This window comes from Botryllus schlosseri, chromosome 2 (assembly GCF_051294905.1).
Source record: "Botryllus schlosseri isolate E-star chromosome 2, Bs_hap1, whole genome shotgun sequence".
Lineage (NCBI taxonomy): Eukaryota > Metazoa > Chordata > Ascidiacea > Stolidobranchia > Styelidae > Botryllus > Botryllus schlosseri.
In genome coordinates, this window is record NC_137237.1 from 25281072 (window position 1) to 25292612 (window position 11541).

General features: G+C 39.6%; 1 protein-coding gene across 2 annotated transcripts; it reads left to right on the plus strand.

Moving 5' to 3' along the window:
* Nucleotides 1-6782: 6782 nt before the first annotated feature.
* On the plus strand, nt 6783-10826 carry LOC145434290 (protein unc-93 homolog A-like). 2 transcript variants are annotated; one of them, XM_080311656.1, is made up of 4 exons: nt 6783-6908; nt 7040-7164; nt 7742-8406; nt 8469-10826. In XM_080311656.1, exon 4 carries the CDS (start codon nt 9294-9296, stop codon nt 10644-10646), a length of 1353 nt encoding a protein of 450 aa, XP_080167782.1. In that variant the 5' UTR covers nt 6783-6908; nt 7040-7164; nt 7742-8406; nt 8469-9293; the 3' UTR covers nt 10647-10826. The 2 variants fall into 2 exon arrangements, with proteins under 2 accessions (XP_080167782.1, XP_080167783.1); XM_080311657.1 differs by having other exon boundaries at nt 7040-8406.
* Nucleotides 10827-11541: the final 715 nt, after the last annotated feature.

An 11541-nucleotide genomic window follows, 5' to 3' on the forward strand; every position in this document is an offset into this window, starting at 1 on the left:
CGTCGCCAAATGTATCAGCTGGGGCAATCAAATGATATAATAATTGCATAAAATCAATATCTTCCGTCGCTTTGTTAACAATTTCGACGAGAATTGCAAGGGAATATATAAGCTTACGCCTAGGCCAGACCGGACAATCTATTCGGCGTCTCAGTGTTGCTGCATTGATATAGAGCAGAGTGTAAAACGGGGTTCTATACTTGCTACCGATATTACCCCTTTAACAAGTTATACAGCAGTAGACAACACCCTAATCGCACGGAATTGATTTTTATGATACAATTAACATATGAAATCGAGATTGAACGTGTACGCTTGCTAACTTTTTTACATTAGACAGCGATATCAATGACTACCTACATGTAGCGTATTTCGCTATTGATGTTGTGTGATTGCGGGTCAAGCTCACAGCTGCCAGTCACTGAATATTCACAAACGGAACTAGCTGGATATTTCGAGCAAACTTTTGTAATAAAGCAAGTAACATTTTTGAGATTGTCAGGGGGGCATGCTCATTTAGTGTTCATTATTTATGCTGCCAGCGCCATGCATAGAGTGGCCCGCAGTTGAAATGCAATAACTTTCAACCAAAGATGTTATAATGACATGAAAATTGTAATATATGAAAAAGGTTCACAGTGCAGAACCTATACCACGGTTCGTTTGTAAACGTGAACCTCTAAATTTCTCAGGTTCACACACAGAACGCGAACGTGAACCCCGCGTTCACACAATCCCCAATAAAAACCCATAACGACCGTTTCCCTGAAATTGATCTCTCGAGATGTACTGATATATATAACATGAACAATGAACATATAGCAACATAAATTAATATAACCAGTTTCAATATAGATTGAATGAGCAATTCCGGATGATATATATCCCATCAAAACAACCAAACGCAATATCCAAAAAATGTCGATACTTAGTTTCACATTAATGACAGCAGTCGTTATAAAGTGCATAACCCATCCTTTATCCAGACAGATGTAAATTTCGTTATTTGATGTGATACTATCTTATTTCAGTGTCACAAAGTAAGAGGCGTTAACGACTCACCAAACGCTCTCTGAAAAAGGTTTCACGAGGATTAAACAACGCCATGCGATCAGGTCGCGGTACAATGGGCAAGTTGAAAATGATCGACAGTTTGAATAATTTCTTTTCGGTACGTTGATCAACTTTTCATTCATTCATTTTCAGTTTTTTTGTCAATATCATGATTACTATAAGTGTCCGGTGATTCGTGTGTATTCACCGAATAATCGTATTCGAGTTTAGTGGGCAAACCTTCGATGATCTCCTTCAAAAAATGGTAACCATTATATGACCTTCTTGGAGACACAGAACTTCAATTGTATAACAATTAGATAGGCCTGAGGTAAAAAAAAGTAAATAACAGCAATGACGTGACGACGTAGATTGATTTTAGGGTAACCAACAAAATAAAGTCGCATTGTGCCAATGTTTCCGAAATTTGAGGAGGATTGACCCGTGCTCCCGTGAAACTTCCATTGGAATTGCGTTCCTCAGATTGGATATACATTTCCTCTCAATAGAAATATATGATTATAAATAATTATATGAATTAAAATGTGCACCACCTTACCACAGGTCGTCACACATTACGACGAATTAGCACAATCGAAAACGATGAGCATCTTCTTGAAACCTACTGAGATCGATCCGTCTTCAAAGAGCTGGAGGTAGAACAGTATTGCCAGCCTTTTTCAGAATGGTACACCCTGTTAATGTTTACTCAATACACCCCAGCCCACGTAACACATCGAATCTGAATTCATCCTGATCGGAGTAAGGATGAGCAAGCTTGCATACTATATGAAATGCGCCGTGCATATTTAAAGAAATCCACGTTGATATCTTTAACTTGTTGCAGTAGCCGTGCTTCTAGTGCTCATGGCATAGGCATATCAACACTTTTGTTCGTTTTTTTTAATTGCATTTCATCAAGAGCAGAAAACCCGACTTGCAGAGATATATCGTTTGGATGGGAACAAGGGTGAAAATCGCTTTTTGACTCAGATTACGGTATTTAGACTGATGACAAGCGATAGAGGCCTACGAAAAACTCACTAGGGTTTTAAAACCTTTAAACCCTGCCTTTTGAGCAAATTCGATCATAGATAATGAGTTTACAGGTTAAGCATGCCTGAACGATGCAAAATTATCAGAATTTAGACCTTTTCTAATTTTACACGAATACAATTTTCAATATTCAAAGTTAATTTTTTCAGCTTTCTATTTTTCGTTGATATGGTTTTCCTGCAGAAGGAAATTTTGGTATCAGCAGAACTCCAATACTGATCAAACTTAGCCTCACATCAGCGATGTTCTACACTTAAAGGGTAGGCTACACTTGAAGTTTTACAATATAAGCTTTAGTTTGTTGGTTATGATGTGATTTGCGAAAATTTCGAAAATAATGTCGAAAACTCGGTATCGCGTAAACGCGTATGCGTATCGAACCAAATTTGAGCGGATTTTTTCTGCTTAAAGGGGCACTGCACTATAAAAATGATGTGGTCTCAAATTGAAGGGCAAAACGAAAAAATTTTTTGGCCGCGGCCATTTTCTTTAGAACGCCGCCGTAAGGGAGCTGGAATTTATTGAAATTTCCGCAACAACTTCGCGCTCCAGCAGTCACGCAGACCACATCGTTTTTAGAGTGCAGTGCCCCTTTAATTGTGAATTACGAGCTGTCAATGCAGTACTTAGAGACGTCTCTGAATACTTCAAATTTTAAATATCACAACTGTACCTTCCCCCATAAGTAGCCCAAAGACTTTTCATTTGTAAACGGCTGACTGCACGATCAACCATAGAGAAATAAGATTCAAACAATTGTCGTATTGAAAATAGGTCCCAACATTTTGCTGTTGCACCTCAATATGCTTATTTTTGATTCAATGCTAGTTTTTTTTCGGTCTCCCAATTCTTGATGAAATTGTTAAATCAAGTGAAGAATCTCATTTTGATACATTATTTTCTTACACTCTCAACTTACATTTATACACTTCAACCTTATACTGACAACTATGTATTTATTTATATTACGCCATTTATAAACCCCAGCAGGCGGAGCTGAGCTGTCGTGACGCTTCGTCAGGAATCAATAAAGACAGAAATTGCAAGCTAAACAAATGTTACCTCGACCCTGTTCAACTGCAAAATGAACTTTTATCAACGGTCAAACTATCAAAAACAATATTACGTTTTGACAGCACAGACAGAATGTAATAACATACAAACGGCATACACTAGAGAAGGGGTATCAAACTCAACTTGCGTCGCGGGCCGGATTCAAACCTTCAAATCACTCGCGGGCCGGACCAGTCAAATGGTTCCAATATATTACCTCAAAATGCACGCCCTTTTTTTCGTCCAGAGTTTTTAATCAAGTGGCGTTATCTGTTGCATCATAATGCGGAAACGCGTTATCGCTGTCAGTTGTCAATTAGTTGAATGAAACAGCAGCCTGTTGCCACTGTAATATGTCGAATTATCGTCATCGCGAAATGAAAGTCGTGTGTATCCGATTTGTACGGTACAGCTAAGAAACGGATGATAGAATATTGATATCGCTTTGCAATGGCGGGTACATAATTCGTTGATTGTTTAGTGAAGCCATTACCTAGGAGACAATCGGCACGCTCATTATCGGAAATATTTGTGGGTAGGAATGGTATACGCCCACGCAGTGTACGCAGTTTTTATAGGAAACTTTATCCATAGTTGTTCCGGTTTGTTAAATCATGAGATTAACACTGACTTTATGCGCTGCGATCAACCGGTTTCCTTAATCCTGGGTTGATAAATCCTGACGAACGCAATAATCGACTTTATTGCTAATCCAACTTTATTATCTCCGCCCTGGATATCAGTTTCACTAACTCGTTTCTGATGGTGACTAGAGTGAAACCATACCACCTCTGTCGGATGTTTATGATGTTGCCTATGATCTTGACATTTGCTGCCTTGTGGGAAGTATTTCTTACAATAATATCTAAATATTTGTTAGAAATGTGTTTGATAATACAGGGATTTTTCAATCTACTCAGAATTGCTTCGCTGGTCGGATGAAATCGCCTGACGGGCTGGATGATTGTATGATCTAGCATATTTGTAACAAACGTTCTTCACAGAAACGCAAACGCAAATGTAAAACTGTCTCAGTCCCCGGCATCGACATAAACCCGAATCGCGATTTAATACTGATGAACCAAATTCCAACGTTAAATTTTATTCCTCATAACGCATACTCGAGACTATAATGCCAGAATACGACTTTATAACAAAGGGATCATAGAATTATACCAACTTATATCATCGTTAGAGCCAATATTTCAGCGGTTAATAACTGTATTCAACCCGCCAATCATCGTACTTTTACCAATTCGATTGTTTGCGAATAAAGGCGTTATTACAACAGAACCCCAATAATCGGTAATATATACTATCATGTACACAGGCTTGATAATAATGTGTTCGAGTAAATAATACTTTGGAATAATTTGTCTGGTGCGGCCCCCGATCAGGAGGTTTGAATCCGGCCCTCGACTCAAGTTGAGTTTGACACCCCTGACGTACAGTACACCCTTGGATCCACGATACACTGGCGGCTGAAAAGCCCTGAGGTACAATATTACCTTCCCTTTTAAATATGGGCACTAATTCTCTACATGCTACTGCTACCCAGTTCATTTTTGTGACTGGTCGTTAGACTAAGGTTAGGCAATGATAAAGACAACATATTAATGTTTTACATTATTTACGTGAATTTCATTTCTTCAGCAAGAGTGGAAAAACGTATATGTACATTCCACGAAACACATTAGGTCGCAACTCCCAAAACGCGGAAATGTATGATGAACAAGGGAGCTTTGGCGACTATATAACCAAAAGTATTCGTTTGGATAGTGCTGGCGAAGAGACGAAGGTGATATTTATCATCAATATATCACATTTTGTTTTCAGCAGCACTTCCTATCAGTAATAATAACACTGGTCTACAAAATGAAGAAAAAAAATATGCAGAACATCTGAGAGCCGTTTTTGGGGTTTTGAGGTTTCTGGAATATCACATTAGTTTTCCCAGATTGGCTCTTTGTCAGAAGATATTTGGACCCCTAAAAAAGCCCAAAATTACAGTATTAACCCTTACATATTTCACTTGGTAGGAAGAAAATTGTAGTTTTTTTCTAATTTAAACTGCGCATGAATAGATAATTGACTATGAAGAACCCTCATGTCGTTCTCAGTCATTCTATCAATATAGACATGACATGATGCTAAATATTTGTTTGTCAAAAAAGCAGTTTGTCAAGCCTAAAAATTGTACTTCTGCACAACAGAAACACATATTCTCCTGTATCAATTGGTCATTCTACCAAGATTAAAGACAAGTATAAAAACTATAAAAATTTTCCTGGAAAAGCTTAACTATACAATACTCGTATGCGGCTCATTTCTTTTGACAGGTAAATGGATAATTTCCCGCTGAGTCAACAAAGTGGGTATACCTTGTATTGTAACCCTATCAAACGAGAAGCCTAAATCTGGTATCTGGTATATTCGAATACCAATGAAAGATTCCAATTTCACTCTGGGAATGAGTTCATTGCATATAATTTCTCCTAAGATGTAGTAAATAAAACTTTTTAGATGATCACAAAGCACCCAACTACAAACAATTGGTCCGAAAATTCGTATCTACATATCGAAAACTTCAGCACAAACATGAGCATAAAAGTTCACTTCCTGTTCAGTCATCTTGATATATTTCCTGATCATCTTGTTGATTAGCAAAGGAGAGGTTCTACCAAGACATCAGAACAACAAAAGAAAGATATCGGGGCAGATGAGATGAACAATTGAATACATTATGGCAGACCATTGCCGGAACCTTTCGAGAGACTGCACTAAATAGCTTACAGGGAAAAATCGTACAAAATATGTGCTTTAAAATGAATTAATAACATTATGTTCCAACCGTTTATTTCAAATTTACAATGGGCGGTTGACCTAAAATTGATTGAATTAATGCCACGTTATTTGAGTATCTAGGTAAATACTTATATATGACTGGAGTTTATTTATGTACATGATATCCGTGAAAGTCTGTAACTATGATAAATCTGTTACCCCTAAATATAGTGCTCTTGCTGTATCTTAATTTAAAAGAGTCTTCTGTGTGTAAAAATAACAAGTAGATTTAGGCCTACCATACGTCCCGTTTTAGGCGGGACAGTCCCGCTTTTTAACGTCTTGTCCCGGCGTTCCGACCAGTCAGCCAAACGTCCCGCTTTTTAAAGCCGGCGGGTATTTCGGAGTGAAAAACGGTGATTTTAGCTCTGAGCGGAAAGATGACCTTTTTTTTAGTCAACCGATCACAAAGTGGGATAAATTCACCGGTTTTTGAGATTTCTTCTCCGGTTTTGCAAGCCTCAGATTTCTGAAAAAGTGTCCCCCTTTTAGATTTCCAAAATATGGTAAGCCTAAGTAGATTGAATTTCTAAACTTTATAGTAGCCTACGACTGAGCCGATTTCTTATCAACTCATTACCACGAAAATGGGAGATTTTGGTCAAAATAGCCCCATGGATTATCTCCACAACATGAGCAAATTAAAAAAATAAGGTCATATTCGGAGTCAGTGCCCTTCAGAACCCCCAAAACCCCTCTTACTTTCTCTGCCTAAAAATATGTGTTGACCAGTGTAATAATATATCATTTATAGAGCTGTAACTATCCACTCATGTCGCAGCCGAATACACTCAGCTGTATTGCACTCGCAGACTTTGAAGGAGACAATTCGAATTTCGGAGAAGACTTGATTTCAATACAGAAAGATGAAGAAGTCGAAGTTGTGGAACAACATAAATCAGGTATTCGGACAGATATTTTCGGTATACTTTGCTGCCACCAGACGGGACAGTTCACTTGAAACGTGACATTTGCAAGCTGATCAGAAACTAGCGTTTTCGCGTACATTGCAACAACGACCGTTATGTTTCAGGGTGGTGGCTAGTGAGAAGATCATCTGTAGATTCGGAATCAGATTTTTCATCATGCGGTTACGTACCAGCGAGCTACTTGAGGCAGTCAACGATCGATGACAATTCGCAACAACTTCCAGTTTTTGTAAGTAGGCTTAACATATGATTATTCATTTCATGTGACAAGCATAGATAGGGTTTAATGTTTTTCTCAATTTCTAATTCTCGACACTGGCCAACAGGATAGAAAGCAAATGGTAGAAAGCGATATTATTATTGACATGGCCGGAAACGGCGACAGGCGCCATTCAATCCTCACTATTATTAAAAATAAATATGACATTATTTCTTAGCATTGTATTGCTGTCTACTTGACTTGACGTTGGCTATGAATATTGATAAGACTATGAATTCACACTTGACTATGCATTGACCAGAAATTGACATTGAATTGCTGTGAACCCTAATTTTTACCCATACATTGGCGAAATCTTTCTAGAGAGTGCAGAGAGTATGTGTATAGACTTAACCCAGCGGTCATGTCTTACAGTAGATTCACACTTCACAGCACAATGAGTTCACAAGATAGCTGTCCTATTTTACTAGAATTTGATGGGGCATATTTCCAATGTGCCCAACTGCAATGAAATGCAGAGCAGTAACCCATACTCGGCACAGAAATTTAGAGCAGTATATATTCTACGATTTCTATTTCCATTTAGAGCCCAACCATGCTCATGTCCGAAGAAGCGGTTGAATTTGACTTATCGGGGACTGCAGTTTGTTCGGATGCGCCGAAATTGTATAAATCGATAGTAAACAATCAGCCCCGAGAATTACCCTTCGACTTCAGTGATTCCGAACAATCTGATATGACGCACAGTTCCGTAGAAATATGCGAAATGAGCGACGGGCTGAGTGAAATGAACGAGACATCTCGCCGCTTTGGTAGAAGACACCCGTCAAACACTCTGGGAAATTGGGAATTGCTATCCCGTCGCCGACACACGTTAGCGTTGCCAACGTTGGGAACACTTTTCACGCCGACCAACAGTTCATTCACCAAATCCAATTCAGATACAATATTTGAAAAGTGCGGCGAGACGGAACCATGTCGACATGACAGTACGGGCCCTATTATCCAGTCCATATACAATTCAGACTGTTATTGAAGTCGTATTAGCCACCCGATTAATCTAATTTTTGCGGATATAATATTTTCGACGTGGTCTGGTGCACAAGACCTTAGTAGTTAAGCACCATTAACCCCACATACAACACACACCAAATCCAATTCCATAAGGCGACAGACGATTGCAGATATTTCAAGTGGGGCTGGTAATGTGGTCCGAAGATCGTCCGCGGTAAACATCGAGATCCAGATCGGGTATGATGTCGTTAAGTCATGCGTAGAAGTATTGTCATAATAATTTTTGCACCTCCATTCAGAGAGGAGTATATTTCGAAAGAATCTTACGAAGCAACGTCGTCCGATGAGATAAGTTTCGCCAAGGGTTCTGTTGTGGAAGTGCTTCGTAGGAACAAGAATGGCTGGTAGCTAGCAAGGTACGGTACGGTCGTGCTAGCTATTGCATATCACAGAGCAACGATATAGTTCTATGATGTTTGCAATTCTTGTATATCGAAGACTTTTCAATTTTTATTTACAAGGAAAAGACTGGGCTAGTTCCCGGTGTGCATCTCCAGCGATACCAAGACCCCATTAGAAAAATGAGTTTGCAAATGTTGGATTTGATTTAAAGTATTCGTCTGCAAGATGAAGACTGCGTCATAGTTGAAACGAGAAGAAAATCATCAGCTTTCTAACAAGTTTAGTCGAAACCTCGACCCAGTGCTGTTGGGGAAAGAGAGAGAGAGAGAGAAATTTTGCAACCCGTTTCCTAATCTTTCATTATTGAATATGTTCATTGTTCAACCACTTCATGATTTTTAAATTACACCGTGAAATATCATAGCATAGCCTACACATGTATTGTATATACAGCATCCACATAGGCCTACAGGACGGGTCTGTTTCTGATTCCTGGTCGTTGCGTATGCAGTTCAGCATTTCGGTATCTGCTTTCACAAACAATTTGGATCGAACTTTCAATTTCGCCAAAATGGAATACAACGACGTGACGGTTGTGAATTGATATCTATTTCCGATGGTTTGGTATCAAATATCATAAGAGAGTGATGCACATCATTATTAACCTCTGTCGTGCAACTATTGAGGGTAGACCCGATAAGATTCCGCGTGCAACTTGACTGATGTCGAAGAAAAGATTGTACATATTTGCAGTAGCGTCTGCGATGATCCTCGGGCCGAAACTTTGCTTGCTGAATCTGAGGAGCACTGTACAAGTCAAAGGAGGTATCGGCGGAATTTCTCTGGCTCTGCATTATGTAGCGACTGTCTTCAGTGCTCTTGTATATCCTTTTGCAGTACGAACAATCGGTCTGACGCGTTTTATACTCCTGGGAGATTTCGTGTGCATTATCTTTATTGTGGGAAGTCTCTATACCGGATGGGAGGGTGTTATTTCAACCACGACATTGGTAGGTTTGGCCAGTGCACCATTGTGGTCCGGTGCGTGTTCCGCAGCTGCTTCGTTTCCTATTAATAGCGACGGCATCTCGATAAAAGACGGGGAGAAAAATGTTCGTGTGTTTCTCGCCATTGTAACTCTTGGACAAGGTTTGACAAATCTCGTACCGGAAATAGTTCTTCGAAATTCGGACGGAGAATTCATTGCAACAAATGAAACCGACATTGCGCAATGCGCTGCTCAAGATTGTACTACGAAGTACGAGTTCGAAAGCAATGTGCCTATATTTGGAAGACTGACCCCTACACTGCTAAGCTACTACATTCTGATTGCTATATTAGCTGGGCTGGTTTCATGTGGAATGTTCATCCATTACTTGGTGCTGCCCAAAGATGAAAGCCGGATTTCTGAAGAATCCAAACATCTAGTGGAGAACGATGGCGATAGAAATCATGCAGTGGATCAAAGCGAAAACTTTTGCGATGCGGTCAAAAGATCATTTACTTCGATGCATGGTGTATTAAAGAATCCAATGAATTTCTTTACATCGCCGAGTGCTCTGTGGTTTGGATTTTTTCTCGGATTTCTACGTTCCTCGTTCACTCGATCGTACGCTGCATGCACTTTGGGTGTTCAAAACGTGGGTCGTGTGATAGCCATCGTTGATTTCGCTGCATGCTTAATGTGCTTAGTAATTGCATGTCTTCGCGAATTTCTATCACTTTGGCATCTATCCATCGTCAGGTCAATGACCGATTGTATTACCGTTGTAATGGCGTTGACATGGATACCTACTTCCACAACATTGTACGTGCCATACGTAATTGCGTTGCTTCTGGGAGTTACTCTAGCTGTGGGTAGAGTAGTCCAATACACCACCCCAGTCGTATACTACAGTGGCAAGGATCCTGCATATTCTCTGAATATCATGTATCTTTGCATTGGATCAGTGATTTCCCTTATTATGTCTATAGAAACGTGCACGAATTGGAGCATTTATGTTGTTGGTGCATTTTCGTTGTTGTCCACAGTGCTACTTCTCATCGGACACTACAGAATGTACAAATCGCAATAATCATTGAAGTTTAAGTGATTAAGCAAATTCGCGAGTGGACAAACTTTTCTGTGTTGAGTGTGCCAAGCAGGTGTCTCAGGGTAACGAAAGCCCAATTTTGTGAAATTCGTTAATAAAATGTGGATGTAGCGCAGGCGCGGTCAACTGTGCCTGATACGGGAAAATAAAGTACTTGGCGGCCTTGTCTTGTTACTGCTCATAGTCAAAAAAAGTTTGCTCGCGAATGCATGTATTGTAGACCCGAACAGAAAATTAAGTAGTTTCAACACCTTGACCATCTTTCTCAGGCTGGCATATTTGAATTCATTCTGTGACGAATAAAATTTGTCAATACTTTCAGATTAGAATTTCACTTTCAGGGTAGAAACTCTCTGCCTACTGAAAATTCCGTCGCGGGCCTGATCCGCCCCGATATAGACAGAGTGTAACCAGATCGGCACTTCAAGCCCTTGACGACTAAATATGCAGTCGATATTTCGGCATTACGCATGTCTAAAATCATGTTTAAAACATAGCCCTTGTTTAAAACTTTTTAGTCATGACGTCACGGATTATTCAATTGTAACGTCACAGTGGAGTGGCATTGTTTTATGGCTCAAGAATTACAATTGAAAATATAGGGTCAATATAGCTCCTCAGGCGAAAAAGATTTCCGACCGGCCTCAAACGGACTATAGGACCAGAGCTACATCGCCATGCAGCATTTTTACAATCGACGGTCATCATCATCAGAACATCCATTCCGTTCCGTTCCAGTAATTTATACCTATACGTGTTATAGCTGTTGAACCGACAACGACGACTTCGGGGTTCCAACGTTTCTATATCGTATACGTCGACTGCACTGTAAGCTGCCCGAATGTTCATTCTACATGTTTTTTCGAAAGTAAGCCAT

What these genes read in the sequence shown, in the direction of transcription:
- LOC145434290 (XM_080311657.1), top strand. Translation starts at nt 9,294, where the DNA reads ATGTCGAAGAAAAGATTGTACATATTTGCAGTAGCGTCTGCGATGATC.